Source organism: Copadichromis virginalis, linkage group LG4 (genome assembly GCF_057382275.1).
Source record: "Copadichromis virginalis isolate Kocher_CV1m ecotype Utaka linkage group LG4, C_Virginalis_male_GT1.1, whole genome shotgun sequence".
In the NCBI taxonomy this organism is placed as follows: Eukaryota; Metazoa; Chordata; class Actinopteri; order Cichliformes; family Cichlidae; genus Copadichromis; species Copadichromis virginalis.
Genome location: NC_140621.1, coordinates 29709772 through 29734808, shown reverse-complemented (window position 1 = coordinate 29734808; position 25037 = coordinate 29709772). Strand labels below are relative to the sequence as shown.

Genomic DNA, 25037 nt, shown 5'->3' with positions numbered 1-25037 from the left:
TTCACTCGTTCCCTGTGTACGCTGGCCTCGCCTCCTTTCCCTCCCTCTCCCTGTCTCCACTTCCCTCCTCTCCTTCCATCTCCCCTCCCCCTCCTGCTGCAGCTGAAGAGAACCAGAACAGCAAATGAGCGAGAAGAAGCAGCCGATAGAGGAAGGCGGAAGGCTTGAGATTGGCTGCCGGGAGCTCATGTGACTCCTAGCAGAGGACCCTCTACCAGCTGTCCAGCTCATGCTTCCCTGCAAACCTCTGTTGCCATTGACAACAGCTGCCCGTGCAGCTCACCAACCACAGAACCCCTTCACGTAAAACCATTGGCTGGCAGGATTTATGGCCCCCGCCTCCTATTGTGAGGGGAGCATGTTGGGACGTGTAGTCCAATCTGTTGTCAGGATCTGTTGGGCGTTTAAGAGCAGATATCCCCGTGCCCCCAGGGAGAAAATAGTTCACCCGCAATGCATCAGTGTTCCAAATGAAATGAAAAGAAAACGAGGAGTTTGTGGTGAGATGTTTGTATTATTAACACTAAAAACTTTGGCAAAAAATGACTAAAAACCACACACGAGAGGAGAAAAGACCTCGAGAGCCGGGCATTCTTGGTCAGCCAGGAAAAAGACATCCTCTGCCATTTCCCTCACTGCCGCCACAGAGGGAAACTCCCACCCCACAACAACAGGAACTCTAACACTGAAGGCCACGGCTATAAGCACAGAGGCACTCCATTTCCCTTCCCTCATGCTCTTTTCTTTCATTGCCTGTTTTTTTCTTTATTTGCTCTGCCTCTATCCTCTCCACCTCCCTCCATCTTCACCTATTGTATTATTATCACTCTCTATCCTCTCAATCCCAAACTCCGGCTCACTGGCAAAAAGTTGCCGGAGGTTAAAGGTGCCACAGATACGAGATGTTATTACAATCTAGTCACGCGGGTTCTGATATTTGAACTTTGAACACATACATATACATTAGATTCATCATATCACAACATCTATTATCATCACCATCTAAAATCAGGAGACGCCTTCATGAATGGAAATATAGAGATTTTTGAAAAAGATGTAAACTTATTATCCTTTATTTAAGCAGGCAGTAGTTTATGCATTACGCTGTCGATGTGCATGTGTTCCTCCTGGCTTTCCATAACTGTGCAGGATTAATTTAAAAGGAAACTTCACATCGGGAAAGTCTTTCCTTATATTATTTGTTATTCCCACTCCACTCTCCACTTCCAGGGGTTATTATGGAACAACTTGATGTGTTTTATGATTGTGTTCAGTTTGCTCCCAGTTCTCTTCTAGTGAGTGATTACTTAGTTTATTTCCCAGAAAGGCTCCTTATGTTCATTTTTTTAAGCTCCAGAGTTGACAAATGGAGAACAAGGTGAAAAAAAGCATCAAAGAAATTTTCTGACAGTAAGAAGTCTAAAACGAACCACTTAAAACACACCACGTTATTTGTCTTTAAATCCTAAAAACATTTAGGTTTTAAATCGATGACATTTCAGCCATCAAAGTCTGCACCGGAAGCATCTGGACATGATGTAATGTTGTGCACATTCTTCCAGCTATCCAGAGAATTAAGCAAAAATATAAAAGACAACGAAATATCCCCGGGAATGCCAGGAATGCTGTCAGCAGCTGTAGCAGTGATACGGTACTATTTAGATTGTTTTTTTCTCCTTTTAAAATAATTATAAGCACATATAAATGTCCTGTGTTACTGCATTAGACCAAAACTATGGCTCCGGGGGAAAGTCAAGGTCTCTGCAGCTGAAAAACAAAAGAGCACCTGTTTCTGGCCTGTCGAGCTTCAGGGGACACAAAACATAGCTGTGACACAATCTGATATGAGGCGAACAGGAGTGTGATTGAAATCTTTCCTTTAGTCCAGCTTCAATGCTTCATTCTCTTTCTAACCCAGATGAAGACTCACAAGTGTAGTGTCAGCTTGCTGCAGTGTCATTTGATCTGGCCGTGCCAAAGATGCTGTTTGAAGTAAAATGACTGCACATGTGTGTGTGTGCTCTCTGATAAAACAGTGGGTGTATTGTAATGGTGAGAGCGGTAGCTTATACTATCAGCAGAGGAATTCTGATCATTCCCCAGAGGGGCTCTATCTGCCTATGTGGGAGAAACTTTAGCTAAGTGCTTTGAGGAGGTGGGAAGGAATGAATTAATGAGTAGTTTAACATTTAGAGCAAAAATTTCTGGCACAACTTCACCTACTTCCAAGGTGCATGGAGAGGATGAAACAATTCACAATGCAGGAACTCCAGCAACACCTAAGGGAAGAGGAACAACTTTATTGACTGACCAACGCTTTCATCAGGGTCGACTCTGATGCATCCCAGTTTAACATTTAGGAAATAGATTTATATAGTTTCAGAAAGGATATGATTGAAATTGCTACAGTTTATGTTTACACTGCATAGCTACTGATATTTAGCTTATCTTAGCATAAAAGTGAGAACAAAGCAGGAAAAAAAGCTAAACTAAATCTACATACCAGCAACTCTACAGCTCGCAAATTAACATATTATGTTATATTTGTGTAATTCATACAGGTTAAACGTTTTGAGTAAGGGGTGAACCAGGTTAGCCATGTTACCATGTTTTTACACTTTGTGCTAATCTAGCTTAACTAGCTTAAGTTCATATAACTTAAAGGAGACATTACGTGTTTTCAGGATTCATTAAAAATAATTGTTAGGGTAAGACATCCACTGTTATGCAGAAGCTGACCTGTGACCGTGCAGAGAGATGCAAATGTTCAAGAGTCCTCATTGAGAAATAAGACAGAGGAGCCTTCATCTGTTGATAAAATAGAAAATTATGAATAAATCCTGTTTTGTGTAACAGTACACTTTGGTTTGAGTAGCGACTAAAATATGCCTTTAGCTGGAATTCAAGCATTTTTGTGATCAACTTGAAAAACTTCACGTGAGTATTTTCTTTATCCACCCACCTCCTGTAACCTGTTGTTCCATATATGCATCTGGATTGTTCTGATCTATTTACAGATAAGCTGCTCTCAGGTCAGGCCCCACAGCCTGCTATAGGTCAACAGCACCATCTGCAGGAGAGCATCTGGCACAAAAATCCACAACAGCTACAGAGCGTGGGGCGGGTTTGGCAGGAAATGTGGTGCATGGAATATGGTACTGTTAGTCATCCTTCAGGTCATACCCATTCTTTTTAGAGAAGAATGAATATTTTTCCAACATGCTCAAGGGTTAAAAATATATATCCTGCTCAAATGTTTTCTCAGTAGCTGAAATGTGGATGTGATGTGCAGAGTTTACAGCATGACATTACTTCACAGAACACTCGAGTGGAATTTTTGTGTGTGCAATATGCCTTTTATTTAGAGAAATAAACATACCAGACTAAAAAAATTACAAAATTGTGAAGTATATTGCCTAAGAAATTTCATAATAAAAGCATAATTAGGTCTATTTTATTTTTTTTGTAATTTTGCCCTTGGATACCTCCCACGGTGGATTTTAAATCTATCAACATGTACTTGAAGAGCAGACTTTCAGGTTTAATTCAATGAGTTTGATAGAAGTTTTGTATTAATTAGAAATTATAGAGAGTTTTGTACATAGTCCCCCATTTTCAGAGGGATGAAATATGTTCTCTCTATATTCAGTCGTGTCTCGAGTGACCAAAAAGCGTACAATGCTATGGTCATGAGCCACACTCTGCTCTTCAATCTGCTTGGATCAAGGAATTCTTTTTCAGAACTCTGTGGGCTCATTTAGAGGTTTTCTGCTAAAGTTTAACCTGACCCTATTGTTCTGGACTTTAACCAGTGGTTTAGAACATGTTTTAAAGCCTCTGCCTTTACATTCGACTCTTGTTTGAAGACCTTTTTAATATTGAATTGCGGAGGACAACAGTTCTTCTTATTCCCCCCCCAGGATTATTCTTTCCTGTAATTTCCAGCTGTGGTTACATCAATATGGCAACACAATCCACTTTTAGTGGTCTGGTGCAACCTCAGCCCTGCTTTTGCTTATTAACCACTCAAGCAATATAAATTTTAATAAAAATATCTGCGGACAACAACAAATAGTGATTTGGTCTGTCACTCCAAGAGCTCCAAGTATTAAACTTAATACACCTAAGAATAAGCAGGAAAGCCTCCATCTATTTGAGAAGCTCGAACCATGAAATGCTTGTCATCTTCTTGAAAACTGACCGTGACAGTTGATAATGCCCAAAAAGGATGAATTCAACTTTGCTTTCCAAAAAGCGAAAGAGAAGGCAGCTGGGTTTACTGGAATCATCTTTATTTGACATTTCACGATTATCAGAAAATTGTGTGTGTGCATCAGTGAACATTATTTAAAAATAACAGATAATATGAAACTCAGATATACACAAACAACACCTCTTTGTGGATGTCATCTGTGGCCAAAAAAAATAAGGACAAAAACAGAAAAAGAGCAATGTAGTTGCAAAGCTTCAGAACATTAAAGCAACTGATATAGTGCAACAAATACCTTTCCATTCCTCTTAATTTAGTGGACAATGATGATTACAGTGAGAAGGAAAGTATAGTGACTGAGGCTCTCCAACTGATTGCTGAAACACAAACCTGTGCAAAAAGAGCTGATAAAACATCTGGATAATACTGTCAAACTGAACACTTCAAATCAAATCCATCCTTAAAAAATAAATAAATAAATAATCGCACATCGTAAAAAGAAAAAGAAAAAAAAGGCAAATTCTACACCTTTATGAATGCCATCCTGGATCCTTATGTGCAGGTAACATCGCTACTCCTCTAAACAGTAATACTGACACAGAAGTACCACAGAAAATGATGATGAGGGTTATAATTTCTGTTTGGGCATCCTGGTCAGATCTGACTGTTCCAAAGAAGGAAGGAGGGGAATGATTGCAGAGTGCAAAACAGTTTGGCTTCCACTTCTTCTCCATTTGTTTTTCCTCTCTTGCCTGGATCGCTCCTCTCATCCCCACATGAAAGCTCCAAAGGGAACCATCATGGCCTGGCCGTGGCTCTACTCCCTGAAACATGGGAAGCATTAACAGGTCTGTCGCTGGCAACTTACTAACACTGACGGCGATGAAAGAAACCAATCATCCCAAAATCGATACAGCAACAGGAACACCGGCCTTTCTCGGGTATATGCACTCATTTTCCACCACAGAAGGATTTCGCTTAATAACACCTGCAAATACAACACTCACCTCTGTTTGTGGCGTAAACCGGGGATGCAGGAGAGGAAAAACAAACACCCTCCGTTAGGCTCCAGCACCGCCTGACCAGGACGCATCTTCATCACAGCATGTAGATGATGTAGGAGAGGAAGACGAGGCCCATAACGGCGAAAAACATCAACACCAAGATGTCCACCATGATGGGAGCTCGGTCGGAGACAGACTGTGCGGATGTGAGGAGAACACGCAGCACAAACAGCGACCTTACCACCGAGGGTAGAAGATCGGCGAAGATCGGAACAGATCGGAAGAACTCGGAGAGCTCCACACGCCCCGCCCTACACAAAAAGCGAACGTGCAAGGGGGAAAAGAAAACACGTGTGATTTTCTAACCCGGAGTTTTGGCTTTCAGGCACGTTTGCCCAAGAAAGGCGTGTTTGGCCTCCATGGATGACTTCCCCCAAAATCTTTACTTTGTTACCAAAAGGACAGTTTGTAGCTTTAATCAATAATAAGTCAATAAAGTCTTAAGTCAGGAGAAGCAAGAGAGAACATACAAAGAGTAGAAAGAGTCTATGAGTGTAAATAACTGGGGTCAACCATCCAAAGCAACGGACAGTCGCAAGAGAGGTGAAGCAGAGAGCGTAGCCAGGGGGTGGAGACGAGTTTCAGGGGTGATTTGTGACAGAAGACTAGCAGGCGATGTTGGTGACCTGCTATGATGTATGGTTTTGGAGATAAAGGCTTTGATAAAAAGACAGGAAGCTGAGCTGGAGATGGCAGAGTTGAAGATGTTAAGATTTTCATTGGGATGGCCAAGGCTGAAATTAGCACATCGGAGGGACAGCTCAGGGTGGGCGGTTTGGAGACAAAGAGGAAAAGCTGAGATGTTTTGGACATGTGCAGAGGAGAGATAGTACTGCTCAAAGTAAGTTTTTTTAAGCACTTGAAATGAAGGCAAATGGACTTCTTTCTGCTTGTGAAGACATTTTACTTCCCATCCAAGTGGCTTCTTTAGTTCTAGAAACTAATGGAGAGTCTTGGGTAGTTTACCCCTTGTGGGATTGTCTCCATTGAAGAGATCCTGAGAGTCACCATCTTTGTCATTGTGAGTTACATGAGCCCAGGTGTGAATCAAGGTAGGTCATTACTGTCACAGAGGCCAAGGTGTGAATCCCTTTGGAGACACTGTCCTACCATGTCATGTTGGAAATAATTAAGGTCACATGGGTTATGGTGTGAGTGGGGATTGAATCACCTGGAAAGGGATCTCCAGACTGTGTTATAGGTGACTGATGACTGGTGCTCTAGGACACCAGCAGTCTAACAGCGGTCATTCAGTGTGGACATAAATACCCTCCTTTATTCCCGTGTCCTCTCTGCTTTAGCTGAAGATGTATAACTGCGTTGTGTGACGTGTCACGAGTGGTTCTTTGGTCTCGCCCGTGTAAAAGTCCAAACGCTCCTCAACACATTGCACAATGTACACTTGTGTTGTTTTGTCTCGTCTTGTGTTGTTAGGTCTGAAGCACACTGGGCTGTTACGGTTCTGAGTTTCTCTGACAGACCTGCCAAATGAGGGACAATATTAATCCATTTCTCCCTGGTTAGGGCATCTCCACAGATTTAGTGCAAACCCAGTATGGTTTTAGATATGGAAACATTCCTGATTCACTTCTTGAATGGTGAGAAGGGTGCTTTGCAGTTCATATTTAATAAAGCTAGCAGTTCAGGACCTGCCAGATTCTCAAGGTCTTAAATTAGAGACTCTGAGGAGCCTGTGTTATCAGTTATGCACCAGTGTTTCCCACTTCTTTTGAATTCTGGCTGGAGCCGGTTTTCCCTCTTCTGCAAGGGGAGTGGTGAAAATTGTTGTATGAAATACTGTTTCTTCTTTTCCCACGTGGAATAGCTTGAATTTATTAGCACAAGCACGCTAATGAAGGTCCTTTAATGAACCATTTTGAGACTTAGAACCAAACCCCCAAAAGACTCAGCTAAACATATTACTTCATTAATCAGCACAATGGTTTTTAGGTATGACAACATAACATGAAAAAGTTTTCCTATTTAGCAATTGTCCTTTTTTGCATCATAAATTCGTAGAAGCGACATAATGTGACATTTGCTGAAAAAGGGCCTTGCACACCTATGTAGATTTTTACGTTTGCGTTGCTATTCATGTGTCCAAGTGAAGAGACTGTACAGACAGAGCAGTCTTGAGAAAAAAAATGACATTTTATTGAATCTGCAGAATCATAAGTACAATTTGAAGTGCTGTATCAGGGCAACAGGAGATGATATCAGGTCCTTAATCTGAGGATGTATTCAGAGTGTTGAATACATGTGTATGTCAATATGCATATGGTATATTTTTTTTTCTTTAAAAAAATAACAAAATTATATCAAAAACAATTTAAGATGGAATGCACAAAAACTGGTCTGAATGCTAAACCTGCAATTGTGGATTATATGATTTCACTCTGCAAAGTCTACAGTATATAACCAGTATCATAGAAGCAGGGAATGATTCATCAGAAGAGCAGGAGCCTACGATGAAGGCTGAAGGAAAGAGGAACTGCAGCAGGAGGTTGGACAGCATAAGAAGACAGAAACTGAATGGAAGCAGGGTTATGATATGAAGTTAGGGTTCAGTAGTGATGCCAGAGCAGAGGAGCGGTAATTTGGCGCAAAGAGGTTAACTCCTGACTAAAATCCAGGTCAGACAAACAACTTGCCGCCTCTCACAGACTGGGAAATCGAGAGGATCGCCACCCTCAGTCGCCCCCTCTCCCCCCAGCCTCGCACGCTTACATCTTCGCACACACAGTGCCTTAACAAATCCATCCTGAGCCACACTTAAACAATACTGGCTGTCTTTGGCCATTCCCCCCCTCCTTCCCTCATTTCATCCACACCACCACCTAACAACAATCAACACACTTGAGGATAAGTTTGGACTGGACGCAATCCGGAATCTACCAGTGTGAGTAGTTTCGTTGATAATTAAATTTGAGCAAATGCACCATCAGCCAGGAACAACAATCATTTCACTCAAAGCCAAACCACAAAATTCCTCAATTTACCCCAGAGATACACACAACCGTGAGCTCTAAACCAGCTTTCCGATCTAGCGTCTGTTTTGCAAATATCCTGTTGTCGAATAGAGATTAATGCAAAATGCAGGAAAGATGCTGTACAGTGTGTTCATTCGTTCTCATTTATTAGAAGATTAGAAGAGTCTTTTTTCTAATTCAGTGACTTTTTTTTTTTTTTCCATCAGCACTGTCACAATTCATGACATTAGAGAGTTTGATTGTTCAACACCAACTGACAACGTGCATCAACCGTGAGTCAGCTTTTAAAAATCACAGAACTTCTCCACATTCACAAAAATATTGAAACGCTTTTATCTGCAGGCAAGCCACTTCCCAGAGCACCGTGACCTGTAAAAACAATTCCCCCTAACTTACATTTATGATACATATACAATTGTACAATGTCATCTAGCTACATAGTGAGAGCCTTGTTTCACTTAATGAAGCCGAAATCCCCTCCCTCCCCGCTCCCCAGCTCCACTGTAAGGATGGCCCCACCCTGATCGCTCATGTCTGTGACAGTCACAGTGCATCACAGGAGAAGGAAACTGCAAGAAAAGGGGAAAGGTGCATAAGGTCAGGGGCCTGTGACATTATTTACACCACAGAGGAATGGCAACAATAATGACAATTACACGTGTTATGGTTTTAACAGAAATACTGTGTCGCAGTCTTTCTGTGGAAGAGCCAGCAACGCAAACGCTTCATTTTACGCTCAAGAACCAGTTTCAACATTTAGCTGCCAGCGAGCGGTGGCTGGCTTGTTGTTGGGATTGGCCTGCCACATGTGCCGCCCTGGCTCAGGTGGCAGCTGCCTTTAAAATGAACAGAGCATACGATAAAAATCAACTTTCAGGTGTATTTTAAATGATTCTTTTTCTAAATTCTCCCTTCTTTGAAGCTGCAGAACAATGAAACTGTCTTTAACAACAAGCAGTTAGCGCTGTCCTGAAACTCCAAGTAATTATCCCATGACTGATCTAATACAGTGACTACAAGAGTCTCCATAAATACTCCTTTTCTGTCTTGCAAACTGAGTTGCTGGTTTATTTATTAAATACACAGATCTGGTTTTTTTTTCTCAAAACAAACATCTAATAACAACAAGGACAGTTCAGGAAGAAAAGAGCGAGAAAAATGACAACATCTACCACAGCCATAAAAAAAAATCTCACATTAAATGAGAAAAAAAAAAGAAAAAAAAAAAAGACTGGAATGTACTCTTTCAAAAACGGTGGAATGAATTTCAAATAAACGATTCACAATATCGAGTTGTGCTTGGCCTCGTCTTTTATAAAGGATTTCTGTGATGGTGATATTTTTTTTTCTTAGCAAAGGGGAAGAGCCATTTCCCCCCCAAAACAGCTTAATCTTGATCACCATATCTTTGTGATTCTCACAGGACTGAAGGCATTTAGGCTGCAAAATCAGGAATAAACGTGTATACTGTACATGCAGACGTGTGTTCAGTGTAACTGCAAGAGAAAGACTGATGAAGTCCCCTAACGTGTCCCTGATCCCTCCTGTATCCAGGAAGCCTGTGTAAGGCTCAACAGGAGGTGCTCTACAGTTAGGTCATTATTCCAGTTTGACAACAGCACAGTGCTGAACATGAGGGTGCCTACTTGAGCAGACTGGCGAGATGTGTGTCCATCTATAAATATATTTAAAAAACCTCTCTGTTAAGACTGAAAACTGGCTGACTGATGCAACAGCAACAGCGTTGGAGGTTAAAGGAATGTACTCAAGTGAAAAAAAAAAAATCACTCTAAGACAGACTGAGATTCTATACACTGTTTTTCCAGTCTGGCCAAGATCACGCTGCAAAATTAAAGAAAGAAAAAGACAAATGGGCCCATTAAAACGCCACTCAAACACACTAGTTTCTTCACTGAATTGTGTCTGCAGGTTTACTCACTTCAGGGATATCTTTTTTTCAAAAAACAAACAAACATTTTCTTCAGTATTTTTGCATGTTTTAGTGGTAGGATTGCTAAGTGGCGTAGCTAGGATGGAGCTGTGTGACACGGCACGGACCCCTGACATACTGCAATGAACTGTGAATTCATCTTTGAGGACTTTCCATTCCCACTTGCAGCTGCATGAGAGTGGAGTCAGGATGGGGACAAAGACAAAGAGGATGACGAACATCCAAATAGAGAGACATTAGCACAGACGGACGAATAGAGAAGCAGGCAGGCAGATAGACAGACAGAAGGACAGACAGCTAGATAGAGGGTGTGTGTCTGTGGCTGGCGAACAGTGAGAGCAGAGCAGGGATGTAGAGGGGGAAGGGGTTCAGGGTCTCTCAGGGCAGGTTAGGGAACAAGAGTAAAAATAAGAGAAAGCGGCGCTAAGATGAGATGGCACTGGGCTTTTCCTTTCCTACTTTCCCTCCCTTTCTCTATCTCCTCCTTTTTCTCTCCCTCTTTTTCTTCTCCTCTAGCTCAGATGGCCTCCACGTAGTTGGCAGGCAGCATGCCCTGCTGGCCGGTACGCTCCACGCGGCCATACATCCAGCCTTCATCAATCTGCTGCACGTCTACGATCACATCTCCGTCCATAAAGGAAACTTCATCCTCATCGGCGGCAGAGTAGTCATATACTGCCCTGTATCGCTTCTGTCAGCAAAAAAGAATGAGCTTGGTTAGTTTATAAACGGTTACAGTCTGCTGACAATGAGCTTAATCATCTTGGAAAGAATGTGTTTTGCTTTTGTGTTATTAAATTACAACAAATCTTCTGATTCTTGTTAGGTTTTGGAATCGGTGAATTTAATTAGAAGAGTGAAGGACGTACCCCAGCACTGGGAGGCGGGGCAGCGGCTGCCTGGCGCACTGGTTCAGGAGCAGGATCATAGTGGTAGTTCTGAGTGGCTGCAGGCTGCTGGTAACCACCTGGTGAAGGAGTACAGGGATAATGAAGGAGTTAGAATCATAAGCAGTACTACTTATAATTGGTGCTTTAACCTACACAAAAGGTCATTTATGGCAGTATGCGGCTCTGTGATTTTTTTAAATCATAAGAAGTAGCATCAAATTCTGCTACCTTGCAAAGTTTTAAGAGCACTTGCCCATTGCTGTGGCAAGGATTAAGGAGGGTGGGATCACTTAATACACAAAATATTTTAATTATTATACAAGCTCAAGATGTTTGCATACATTTTGTTTTAACTACAAACAAAGTAATAAAGGATGCGAAAAATAAAAACAAAACACTCTTAATACTTTAGTCAATTTGTTGTTGCTAACGTTATTAAAGAGTCACCAGTTCATCTTTGTTTTGGTGCCACTCAAACACATGTTACCGTTTAAAATGCATTTCTTCTCTAGCAGTTCTAAAATGAAGAGAAACTGTCTTTTAAGAAGCGAGAGACAATAAAAATATTGTGTAAATAAAAGGTCATTTTGTTTGTACAATACCATATTTGCATAAAAATGACAGAACTGTAATTAAATTAAAAAAATCTCGCTTAACAGGTAACAGTATAGTTAATATAAACACAATACCTATTAAAATGTTCTCCTGTATAAAATAATGGGGTCAGAAATGACCTGACTTGATTACGCACAGTAGGTTGCACATACATAAAGTTCACAACTACACAATTCAGGTACACGACCCATAAATAATTAGATAAATGACTATAATAACTAATAAATACGTGTAGGAATATTAAGACGCAGGTTTAAAAAGAAAAAAAAAAGCACTGAGAAAAATCTGACTACTGAACACTGAGAAAATGTAAAAAGCTCCACAAAGGCTAAATTCAGAAGTTTGTAAACATTGACTCAGTACAGTCTATAATTAGATATTCATTTCCATGTATTTTCTATGCATACAAGCTGTGTATTTATTGTTTGTTTGTGCAAAAGCTCTTTTACAGTAAATGCTAAAAAAAAAAAACCCTACATGGCAAGCCAAGGCACGCATGCTCTTGATTCACAACCCTCTAAACAATGACCTTCTGTGTAAAGGTGTTGAACTGGCACACGAAATACAAATAGCAGGCTGACTAGTCATTCCTCTTCCTAATGCTGAAAGCACTGTTCTGACATAACTGCTCCTGTTGTTGTTTGCAATTATTACTGCAAAGTTTCTGTGTCTGAGCTTCAGCAAACAATTGTTTGACTTGAGTAATGAATAAAAACAGATTATGTACAATTATGATTTCAGCTGTGATTGTGAAACAGAATTATGCTTGCAGTAATGTAGTCATTTATGGCTAAGAAGATTAAAAAGCAGAAGAGTGCAGTGAAGAACTTGAGCTCCTATAGCCTCTGGGAGGGAGGAACCAAGCGCAGACAAGCCAAGAAAGCTAAAGAAAAATGTAATGCTTTTTGTTCTCTAGTTCATGTACATTTTCCAGCTACACAGATATTTTTGTGGATTCAGACAGTGCTTTCTTCACTTCTGCCTTCTACTTCTCTGCTACATTTACTAGTAATTGCTGGTCATACCTGCACTGGGGTTGCTTGGCAGATGTTGTGGACCCTCTCCTCCGATCTTCTTCTTCTCAAATTCCTCATGGTACTTAATCTGCAATGCACAAACACAAACAGGTCATTCATGAAGATGAGGAATAACGCACCTTCTCTTAGGAGATTCAAATCCTTTCAAGTCTTTTCTAGATTCAAAAAGGACTTGTAGTTTGTACAGTTCCTTTTCTATCCACCAGGGGTCTCCCACTTGCTCTCTAGCTTCTCAGTGTCTGTGGAGATAGGTGGGGCGCACTATTTGCAGCAAATGCTCAGGGAAGCAGCTTGATGTTGAGAGGAAATGACATCTCAGGTACCGGAAGCAGTGTAAGGACGTAGGTGTATAGCAACGGCTTGTTGACACATCAGACAGGTGAAACATACACACAAACACACACCAAAAAAAAAAAAAAAAAAAAAAGAGCAGAGGAGGAGTACAGAGAACAAGTCACTCAAATCCCCGAGTCTTACACACTCGCTTGGAATGACAGAGCAAGACTCAAAAGGAACTACTGAGAGGAAAAGGAGAAGGGTGGGGTTGTATGACTAAGCATATGAAATGGAATCAAGTTTAAATTAAAGTACTACAGTCTCAAGTGTAAGTGAATAGAGAAAAAATGGATTTTTTTCATTCTGTAAGCCATACGCTGAGTTATAACTGAACAAAAACAAAAAAGCAGCACAATTAGATGTTTAGGCAGACTTTATGACCATTTCTCCAGCCAGTGCGACAAAGGCTGTGTTCAGTGTTTCAAAATCAAACAGGCAGCACTGATGAAACAGAAACTGAGTGACTGCTCTATTTAACCCGTCTCCTTATTACCAGACTGATAACAGACTTACTCAACAGTTCTTCGGTCAAGATTTACAACCCTGTATTCTGTTCCCGCTTATGCCCCGGCTCAAAGAGCCCACTGTGCTGCTGGCGTCAGTGAGGAGAGTATTCACCGACTGGATGGGACGACGGAGTGTTTGTGTAAGGACAGTGAAGCGAGTGACTGGGAGAACACAGTGGCTATTCTCAAGTGCAATATGCTAAGTGAGAGTGTGTGAGAGAGATTATTTTAGTTTGTTTTGAAGAAGCAGGTTGAACAGATGGTGTGTTTGTGTGTGGATTTACAGGACTTGCCCTAGCTGCTGCTGAACTACCCCCGACCATCCCCCCTGATTCATCTCAATCTTTGCTGGTGGCAGGAAATATAGAAGGATGGACCGAGAGATGTGGCAAAGAGAAGGGCAAAACAGAGATGAGACTAGAAGAGGGTTTATTGCACTTTGTTTTTCAGTGTCCAGAGAAGAGAAATAAAATACACTAATGTTCATCTGCAGTGGCTCCTTTATGATTGGCTGTGAATGACAAATTGATTGCAAGCAGAGGTCTCGTTTATCAGCTTCAACTAAAGCCACTTCACGATGCGCTTAAATCTATCCTTAAACAGTGAAATTGTGGCTTGTGTGCGCGCCCATAAACGCATATAATATATGTGTTTGTTTTCCTGCTTTGCTGACTTCCTTAATCTCCAACATGCAAGATCTTCATCACATGAAAACTGTAATTATCCATCACCCTCCACACCAATTATGCCATTAGCGAGGCCAGTGCAGAGCTCGGTATGTATGAAGAGGTGTCTTTGTTTTGTCAGTTTGTTTCACATAGAAAGAAAGGTCTTTGCAGCTGACTTAAGCAGATTGGGGGACACAAGGTGAACAATATAAACATTTCTACATTCCTGTTGTGTATTTACAGAGAAATGGCAAATCAATCAATAACAGGGGCAGAGGGAGAGGAAAGTGAAGGTGATTGGACCCAATGAAAAGTGAATGGGAGAGAACTCCTTTACCATGTATAAAGAGCAAGTAAGAGGACAAAAAGATTTTAAAAGCAACAGTATACAAAAAAAATTGTAGAACTTGAGATCTTAATCTGGGGAAATTCTCTGAGGCTTGAGCTGGAGGAGGTGAGACCAATTAGGTAATGTAACAGAAAATGATGACAAAAAATGTGCCACGTTATTCTGGTGGCTTCCAAAGCTTTCATTTGAAGCATAATGACTAAGCTTTAAAGGAAATCAAGTTTGTTTTTTTTTTGTTTGTTTTAAATAAAAAAATAAACCTTGGCTTTAATTTTTCACATTTTCTGCCACTTACTTTCTCTACTCTGCTTCATCTCCAGCACTCGCTAAAGGTCATGTAATACGTGTTTAAGGGCAAGTTATTACGCGCTGAGATTATTTCTAAAACAGTATCAAAACACTCATCTGAACAGAGATTGTAAAAATGCTAATAAAATAAAAATGTGTTGTTGTGATTACAGCCTGGCGTGGCACAGACAGCTGTCCCCTGGGATTTACAGTTGTTTTGCAGATGCCTGTTTTCAGGATTGGTGCTGTTGCTCCTTCCTCAATATAAATTGCTACATTTTTAACAAATTATTTGTTTTGCTTTCCTTGTACAATTTTCTAATTTCCCATGCTGCACTCAACAATCATGGCATGCTCAGTTGCCTAGCAATGCTTATCCATTAGTAAGAGACATTTTGATAAGCAGGCTGCCATATCTTAAACCAGCGGTCCCCAACCCCCGGGCCTCGGACCGGTACCGGTCCGTGAGTAGTTTGGTACCGGGCCGCGAGAGTTGAGGCTCAGGTGTGAAATGTATGGTTTTCAGGGTTTTTATCGGTTTTCAGTGTTATTTTGTTATCGTTTTTATCGTTAACTCTGTTTTCGTGGGTCTTTTCACGTGTGTTATGAATAAATCTTTTTTTTCGGTACTGGTACTAGTTTTATTTTGTTGTATTTATCCGCGACACCTTAAAGGCCGGTCCGTGAAAATATTGTCGGTCCGTGGCGCAAAAAAGGTTGGGGACCGCTGTCTTAAACCATAGATGACTAGATTAGATCAATAGATGCATATAAAGTGGTATTTATTTTAGTGTGACAGAAGATGAATAATTACGGGAGTTGTAACTGAAACTGGTAAGAGTAGATGACTGACCAACGTGGAGAACCTAGCGAGTTAAGTACCACAGTAGCTGTCTCAGTAGACTCCGAGTGTGGAAAACAATTCAGACTAAGTCAAGTGAACTTCGGGGTGGACTAACTGAGTCTGGTGGATTCTCAAGATTCTCAAAAGTCTTTAGACAACGAGGTAATGCAGAAATATTGATTTTTTTTTTTTTTTAACCGTATTGGCTGATCTTAAATCTTATGTTGTGGTAGCCATTCACAGTGTCCTCACTCAATAACTGGACCCATTCCAAACATTTTGGTCCCAATTAAAAATTTACACCCAAAAGATTAAAAATGCCACCGCTTCCCTTTAAAGCAGTGAAATCAGTAAATCTTAAAGAACTGAAGAGCCGTTTGCTGAGTACTTCATGTAGACCAATCATTCTCCATAGAAGAAATCCTCAGTTCAATATTGGCAAAGAGATTATAGTCACACAGGGAAACTAATCAACACAGAGCAGACTGGCTTCATACCAGGCTGTCAGGGTGGGGGGGAAACGCAGAAAGAGCTCCAAATATTCAGTCTGCTTTATTATTAAGATGTTGAGAAATAAACAAACAAGTGGAGTGAATGGAGTACTTGCTTTGGTGACGCTTACATTGCTGATTTGGTCCTGCGTTTTCTTAATTCTTTGCATCTCTGGTGTGTCTGCGACCACGCTGAAACCCTTCCCTTTATTCTTCTCAAAATCCTCCCTGTAAAGAACCTGCACAACAAAACAGGATCGTGTTAGAAATAAAGGCAAGGTCAACACGCAAGGCAAATTACATGTAAAATGAATTATACATTGACATCAACAGTTTCAGTTTAGCGAGTCAACAAGGAAAATCCAGCAAATGCAGTGGAAATGGTTATTTATAGATGCAGTGACCTAGATTCTTTCAACAAATCATATTCAACATTTTGAGGATTCATAATGGAGACTTGGTATTTTCCTGCACCTCTGAAATCAATTTACAACTCATATATAATTGTAAAAAGTAACAAAAAATTAAAAATCGTGAAATAAAATTCTTGGTTTTGCTAATGTCAGTGCTGAGTTTTGCTGAACTAAAGCTTTGGGTTTATAAAATTCTTTGGAAGGAAGGAAGAAAATTCTTTTATTGGCAGCTCGATCACAGCTCAACCACAGCTCAACAACATGCGATGGACTAACATGATAATGTTGACAAGTCGTCTCTGGGAAACTGACATTCGTTTATATTTTGCATCTTCTTTTTTGGGTATTTCCATAAGAAGGCTAGCTGAAATTTAAACAAATGTACCAGATTCTACAACAACAGCAGCCCAAATCTACACACTGCCTCTGAGGCTGAAAATTCCCTTCACACCACACATGATTTGGGGCCCTGCATCCAGAGGAATATCTGAATATGGATTATTTTGTGATATGTTCTTGAGATGGACAAGATGTTTCACATTTTTTCCTTTTTTCAGTTTGATATGCACAGGAAAAGCACCCAAAAAATTACAGGACACAATTATCCGCAAACTGGATCAATCACATAAACTACTAATTATAGTTTTATGACCATTTAATTGTATTTGTTTACTTATATCTCTCACTATAAAGCATAAGCTTGACGACAATACAACAAAGTTGCTTTTGGCCTTTACTAGTCAAATTTTACGTTTTCTGCAAATTCAATAATCTTGTACGCATCAAATAGGCTCTCTGTTTGTGTTGTATGCACAAACTGAGTAGGGTTTGCCCTGCATATATTGCTTTGTCTTCTGTGGTGACGTTAACTTCCTGCCTGCTTGAGTGAGTGAAGGCCTTACATGCAGGACGTGGTAGTAACCATATATGGTTAAAATGAGAGGTACTGTGCAACAAACAGTGTCAGCGTGTGTGTGTGTGTGTTATTTTCCAGCCTTCCCACCCTATTCTGACCCTAAGGGGCAGAGAGGAGGAAACGTCCTGCCCATGTAACGTCAGATGGGAATCAGAAATTACAAAGCTCTCCCTCACTGCTACACCGTGGGTGATCACTCAAAGCCACAACCACATACACCACTTAACAAACCTGAAACAGGAAAACACGTTTTATTTCTGAACTAAAGCTGTAACACATTTTAGCGCTTCTCTCTGTCATCTTTTCTGAGAATTTTAGACTCCACCCCCCACACTGAAACTCTGTCCCTGCCTCCATGGTGACTGCACTGATTTCCTGCACTCCTCCAAGACTGAGGGCGCCTGCTTGCACAGTCCATTACCAGGAAACAAAGCTTCACCCTTGCATCCTCTCCCCCAGATATCCACATAATGCCTGACACTGCTCAATACAGTGACCAATCCTCCCTCTCATCTCCCGGAGCCTTGTGATGACACAATGTTACTGTGATTCACAGCTAATGTGCGCGAGTGCGTAGGTGATGCGCTGTAATTGGTCCATATCTGCCGTCACCCTCGGTGTGACGTCCACTGAGAAAATGAGGCAAAACTATAGCTGATCCTCGTTCAGTGAGGAATTGTATACAGCTTTGAGGCATGCACACACAGATAAGAAGATTAATGTGACCTCGACCCATCTTTGTCCCTCATTCCTTGCTCTTCTCTGTTCAATATGTGATCCCCCTTATGTTTTTTTTTAAATTTCTCAAGCCTGTCTCCTTTGTCTTTTGGGATCTATGCAACAGCTTCTTCTCCTCCAATCATACCTCTGCTTTCTTTCCCCACCCACACTCTGCTCTTGCTGTGCTCCTTTTTCATTCATTCATATTTTACTGCTTCAGCGGCAATAGTCAGTCATCCCATAGAGCTGGATCTTTTCCTCATTATAATCTTTCTCGTTGCTTCTATTTGCATTCCACCAGCCTTCCTTCCTAAGGGAATTTCACTTTTATCTCTTACTCTCTCACCACACACTCCTCCCTCTTTCTGGTTGGTGCCGTCCCGTCTCTTCTCATGTGCAATTCATAGCTCTTCCTCTCCTCCTTCCCAATTCGTTTCTCTCTAGTTTTTTTTCTCCTTTTCTGTCTTGTTTCTTTCTGTCTTCCCCCCACAAAGTCTAGTAATGAGGTGTGACAAACCCTGCTACCATAGCAATAAGGTTTCGTAGCAACGCAGTAGCGGCAGCGTGGTGGTGGTGAGGGGTTAGACAGTTACCGATCTCCACAAACAAACCTCCCCTCAACTTTAATTTGATGACACAGAAACACCTAAAAAGTGCCCTTAAAAACACAACTTTAGCTCAAAAGATTCAGCAGTTAACAGGATGTTTTTTCTTTAAGGGTGTCTGCTGAACTGACAGCACAATCAACCCCTTCAGCTAAAAAACACAAAAACGTCTGCACGGAGGTGACAACTTTGCTAAAGGGATTTAAAAAAAAAAAATCTTTTTGACAAATTTAAGGTTCATGTGTTTTTTTCCCCCCCTGTCACAAATCATATTTTCCTGTCCACTGTGACATTAAACTGCAAATGAGGAGAAATAAAAGTCACAACATCCCACACTACTCTTTGTCCATCTCAACCTCGATAAAACTGAAACTCCTGCCCCCAAAACTTCCACTGTGGAAGTCGGTGGTTAAACTGACCCGTCATCACCAGCAAAACTTTTCCTTTTAACTGAGAAAATCAAACCTTTACCGTCACCCAAAAACTTGGGTGTATACAGTTTTTTGTAGCTCACTTTTCACATGTACTTCTCAGTGGCCAGACTTCTCCTTATACAGCAGACCCGCGAAGACCTTATTCCTTGATCATTTTTCACATCCAGAGGCACTTCTAAGGTTGTTGCACCTAAATCTACAATTCATCAGTTCAGCTGACTCAGTGGTTCATTTTCAAACACCTGCTGAAAACTCGTTTTATATGGTAGCCTTTCTTTAAACATCGATTTATATCATAAATAAGAATTCATGCTTGAATGCATCTCTGCATTTACTGCATTTAAGGCACATTTCTGATGTTTGTGTTTCATTCAAATCATGAAGCATGTTATATAACTGTTAAGAAATGCTATAGAAAAAAAAATGATTAAAATTCAGCCATGCACTAGCATTTATTATATGGATCTTATTGGATACAGTAGACAATTAGCATAACACTCTCTCAGTATTATGGAGTCTTTGTGGGGGCTGTTTGGATGCACAATCCATGTAGAAAAACACCATCTGTCCCTTGATTCCTCAGTCATCCCCCTCCCCATATGACCGCTATCCAAACCCCTATACTCTGCAAAACCCCCCGTCACATCCACACCCCACTCATCTCTAGTGTTTGACACAGACTTTTGGATAAGATATGGATATGCCCTGCCTGCCTCTCTGTACAGCGCTCTCTCTTCTACAACAAGCTGCAAAAACAAGCTTCTCCTTCAGGTTTCCTGGTGGATTGTGTGTCGTTTTCTTTCTCCAAAGTAAAGAGGCTTCAACAGCTGTACCTCTCACATAGTTTTTTCTAATTAGAGACTAAAACTGTGCTGAAAGATTTGTTCTAATCTTTGTGTACGTCTGAATTAATGTGTGTTGTTTTTTGTGTTTTTCTGTGCTTACTTTAGTGGACGTAGACAAGTTCCTGGAATTCTATTATACAAAGCCCAGACATCTTACTATTATTTGGAGAAGTGAAACTGAAAATGACAAATTTTAAGGCAGTGGAATGCCTACTATAACAAGTTTGTGGACAGAGATAATATTTTAAACTTACTCTATGATTTGACATCCAAAATTAACTGCAAGCAGTTCAAGAGGAAAACAGTCTTTAGCGAGCACAAATCTCCCCGACTCTCTATTCTGGCTTTCTCTTTTCTATTAAGGCAATAAGGAATGACCCAGTTAAGGAGGATATTTTGGTCAGTGGGGTTTCTTTTTTTTTTTTTTTTTATAACATATTATAATTCATTTGGGTGTTTGTAATTTTAGCAACTGCAAGAACAACCATAGTGTTTTTTGTGGTTACAAATTAGACCAAGATAAGCTACTAATTGCAGAAAAATAGGAGCAGAGAAACTGGGTAGCTCAGTGAACCCTGAGTGTTGCTGTACAACAAGAAGTATTCAAACTGCATTAATAATTTGGTGTGGTTTTAAAAGTACAGGAATGTTGGCAAATTGTATCCACATCAATATGATACGCTATAAAAGCGCAAAAATGTAAGTCCATATAATCCAGTTTGTAACCATCATAAATGGTAAACAAAAGGCTATAACACATGAACACTGGTGAAGGGGAATCCTCAAACAAGCAGGATATTAAAAAAGGCCTAGATACTACACCTTATTTTCTCCCCGTTTACATCCTTCTACAAACACACTGAACACTTTTAACCTAGATGTTTGGAAACAACTGCACGGACAGCGTCCAATGCAACAGTTTGCCCTTCTTGAACCAACTCACTTTGTATACTGCTAAGCTAGCAGATTTTAGCATATTTGTTTTAGTAATTTACATTTGATATGAATAATTTGCAAAATAACTAGTAACCAAAGCTTCAACATAAAGGTAGTGGAATCAATTATCTTGCCCACTTTAAACACTGCCAAGTGGGTATCACTGCTAGAAAAAGTGAGGTTGACTATAGGTGTCAGCCTCCAGCCTAATTTACAAAAAAAGAAAAAGAATCAGCTAAATTTAAACTATTTAAAATAAGCAGTTAGTCTTTTGTTTAGTGGACATTCATGGGAGCATGTCAAACGCTGACACAATACGCTCATGCACCCACCCAGCTGTGGTGGAAGTGGACAATACACTAGACAGCAAAAAAATAAAAAATAAAGATGTAAGGGAACAACAGAAACAGCGGTCAGAAAAAAGTGGGCAAATTGATGTGAACTTTGTTGTAGAGTGTTTTTTGACATGCACTGGATGGTGGGTATAATGAGGTCCTTGAGCAAATGAGCTTACATTCAGTATTACAGCCATAAATGTCGCAACGTCTTCTTGTCTAACAAGACTTTTTCTCTTCAAATCTCAATAAAGGGAAACTGAAATTCTTGCAAAACACATTTAAGCAAGGCCCCTTTTCATATGTTCCAGTCTGTACATCTTTTGATTATAAATGCTGAGTTGTTTCTGTTCTAGTTTGTCTCAGTTTTAGTTTGCATGACTATGGGCCTCCCAGCTTCAAATGTGTTACTTGTGTCAATTTCATGCTTGATTTCTCAGGGCTTTGTTTTAAAGCAGTGAGCATGCAGACGGACGCTAAAATGGAGCAAGACAGAATGTAATCTGAAAGCTGGTCGTGTTAGACTTACTACCAAGTTTAACCATCATTGAATTTTTAAATTAAGCATACTTTTCTACTGCCTCTTATGCACAAACACATGGCACAGTGTTATACTCGTATGTTGTACAGCTGAAGTTTAGTTCAGCAGTGAATATTATGGATATTCCCAATGGGTTACCTGGCTCTGTATCTTGCTCTGCTGTTTGAGGCGGAGGTTCTCTGGAGTGTCAGTCACACAGGTGAAGCTTGACTTGGGGTAGTGTCTGTAAAATAAACACAGAACGGCAGAGATTGTAAATACATAGTAGACACGCATAGGCAGCTGCCAGCTTCCACTGAGACTCTCACTGTGACGCTCAAGACTAGAAAAACAGCACAAGTCAAGCAGTGTGCAGTCTGTGGCCCCACTCTGGGGTCATTTGTTATTCAAGGTGGTCCTGAGGTTGAGTTAAGAGCCCCTGCATACAAAAAGCATGTCAGTATAACACACAACGCTCTGTCAGTGAGAGCCAAGGTACTCTGAGAAAGAGGAAACTAGGTGTGGGCTCAAGGTTGCAATGTTTTGTGGCGAACCATAGCAGGTGTGGAAAAAAACCCTGACACATATATGCACATATAGGCACACTAGAGGAACAGCATGCACCCAACACAGCAACAGAGTCAAAGAGATCATGGGCGAGTGTGAATGATGTCATAAGCAGCTCCTTTCAGCAAACCGCAAAGGGACCATTTTTTCCCCCCTCAACTGATTCTGGGAATCTTCTTGGCAGTCTCAGATCCGTAACAACCATCGGAACTCCAGCTGCTTAGGAGAAAATGCTCTGTTTGGAAAACATACAGCAAATATAAATACTGTTTTGGTCAGCATAAGCATGCTCACATGCAGCACACCAAGCAAAAGCTGTTCATTACATACTTACATAATGACTGCATGAACTGCAATCACTAGTTAATGTGTGCATTTGCGTGTATATGTGGCATAACTCAGTGTTTTTATACACTGGAGGCTTCTGAGTACAAGTAGCCTTCAGGTCCACAAATAATTGTGCCTGCCAGTTCAGTGTGGTCCTTAAGGCTGCAAAAGAACATGGCAGTAGTCCAGCAGGAGCGGAAGAGCCCAAACAGCTTATTTAACTGCTCATATGTACTGAAGTTCCCAGCCTGCCTCTTAGCACTGGGTGACCTCAAAAAATCTTTAACCAGTCTTCATGCCTCTGGGTAACCCACTTAGGCAATATGTTTACGGTTTCCTTGACAACAGCTAATTACAGCATACACCAGCTAATTTTAAAAAGGGACAATTTTGGAGAACGGGAAGTAGAAAAAAAGTAGTCAGATCTGGACAACAGCAGAAACTGGAACTGGAATTTCAACCCAAACAGCGTTTCTGTGTCCATCTACACACAGAGGTATACGGCTCTCAATTTCCTAAAGCAACATTTATCTACACATTTAGATGTAGTGGTTTGCTATCCTAGCACCTAAGGCGAGGTGAGCTAATCAAATCATGCAAATTAAAGTACACTTTCACTGCTCTCGGACATATAGTGATAAAAGCAAAAAGGCATTTTCCTATAGAAGCGCACTAACCTCGTTTGTTTATCGTACACAAGCAACTCACAGCTGAGTGCATACATTAATTACCACATTAAATCCTAAATTAAGGAGCAAAAAAAACCTTGTGGTCTAAAGGGAAAAAAGGCCATGGTACTATTGCTCTAATTTTTTTTTTATCCATCAACAACGTTACAGATCCTTGACCCTATATAAATAATTTTTAAAGAATCTGTCCTTTTAATAGCAGTACTTTGTACATACTAGCAATTTTCTGTGAGTATGCTAGTTGCACTGACAAATGCCTATTTGTATGGAGAAAATTTTTTCAAACTGGCTGCTATCAAGCATCCCTACAGGTCATTTTACAAGCAATCCATCCCTTAAATTTGTCCGGGTATGTGTGCCTTTATCAAAGCTGGGAAACTAATATGTGCTTTTTGTTTCTAAAGCTGGGCGTGTCTAGTTTGCAACTGATCTGTGTTAACTGTGTTTATGTCACCTTTGTATCTGTAAACTGTTGCACTCAAGGGCTATTAAATTTCAGATACAAGCTTAGTGACTCAGTGAGATCTGAGAGGTGTGTGTGTGTGTGTCTTTCTGTCGGTGTGTATAACCAAGCTTATGATTCTGTGCAAGTTTGAGGCTATGAATGAGTCAAAAGAACACTCATCTGTCTGTCAGCTTGTATAACAAGGTAATAAGTCACAAACGGAAAGGGGTGACACATGCACAAATGCTAAACAGGGAGTGATCAAAATGGAGGGGAGTGGGGTAGTCAGGAGGCCACGCATGTGTAATCACACACACACACACTCAAGCTGCCTACTGTGATGGAGGAGAGGCCTGTTTGAATAGTGGAACCAGGAGATGCTGTGGCCAGCTTGACCCTGTGAGACCTGGAAAGGTTGTAATGAATCATTCAGCAAGAACATTTCATCTACATTTACACAGCATCCTACTCAACAAGTTCAATGCGTAACTGAGGGGCAGCTAACTGTGAAATCTGAACAGCAGCCTCACAAAAATACACACACAAACACACACACAGTTGCACTATGTGCAACAGATAACAGTCTCTTTGTCAGTCAGCTTCCAGCATAAAAATAAATCAACTTGAGTTATCTTGTGACAATGGACAATAGAGTTAGACAATAAATCAGATTTTAATATCAATTACATTTTTTTCCGCATCAATTATGAACTCAAAATAATCTGCTTAAAAGGATTACTCGTTTGCATCCATTTTAGCCACGAAGCTCTCATTTCTACCCGGTGCTCGACCGTGGCCCAGGACTTTCTTCACCCCCATCTGTACCCGGAAACATTCAAACAGTGGAGGTGAGCCAACAAAGACTAGAGGTGCTATTGTGAGCCAGAGTCAAAAGACACAATCATCAAAACCTAACTAAAAAGAACAGTTTTCAAGTGCAATATGATTTGGACTGTCATACTGACCAAAATAATAGTAATTATTATTTTTACTATAATCAGCTACAGTGTGACAATCAAGGGGATTTTTAAAGAACTTGTTGTTAC

The 25037-nt window shown here is 40.6% G+C and overlaps 1 protein-coding gene and 1 long non-coding RNA gene across 3 annotated transcripts in view; both read right to left on the bottom strand.

The window, feature by feature from the left end:
• Positions 1-4271: 4271 nt before the first annotated feature.
• Positions 4272-6116, bottom strand: LOC146711803 (uncharacterized). Its single transcript, XR_014920205.1, has 2 exons — positions 5218-6116; positions 4272-5034 (listed from the first exon to the last, which is right to left on the bottom strand). It is a non-coding gene; the product is annotated as an uncharacterized LOC146711803 (long non-coding RNA).
• Positions 6117-7401: 1285 nt separating this feature from the next.
• Positions 7402-25037, bottom strand: part of lasp1 (LIM and SH3 protein 1) — a 30925-nt gene continuing 13289 nt past the window's right edge. Inside the window, exons 3-7 of one of the 2 annotated variants that reach the window (XM_085454804.1) lie at positions 22123-22207; positions 16356-16478; positions 12746-12824; positions 11085-11182; positions 7402-10906 (exon numbers count right to left, since the gene is read on the bottom strand). In XM_085454804.1, the coding sequence (XP_085310930.1) occupies positions 10733-10906; positions 11085-11182; positions 12746-12824; positions 16356-16478; positions 22123-22207 (559 nt within the window). In that variant the 3' untranslated portion in view covers positions 7402-10732. The remainder of the gene's footprint in view (positions 10907-11084; positions 11183-12745; positions 12825-16355; positions 16479-22122; positions 22208-25037) is intronic. The other variant, XM_085454806.1, reaches the window with a different exon arrangement.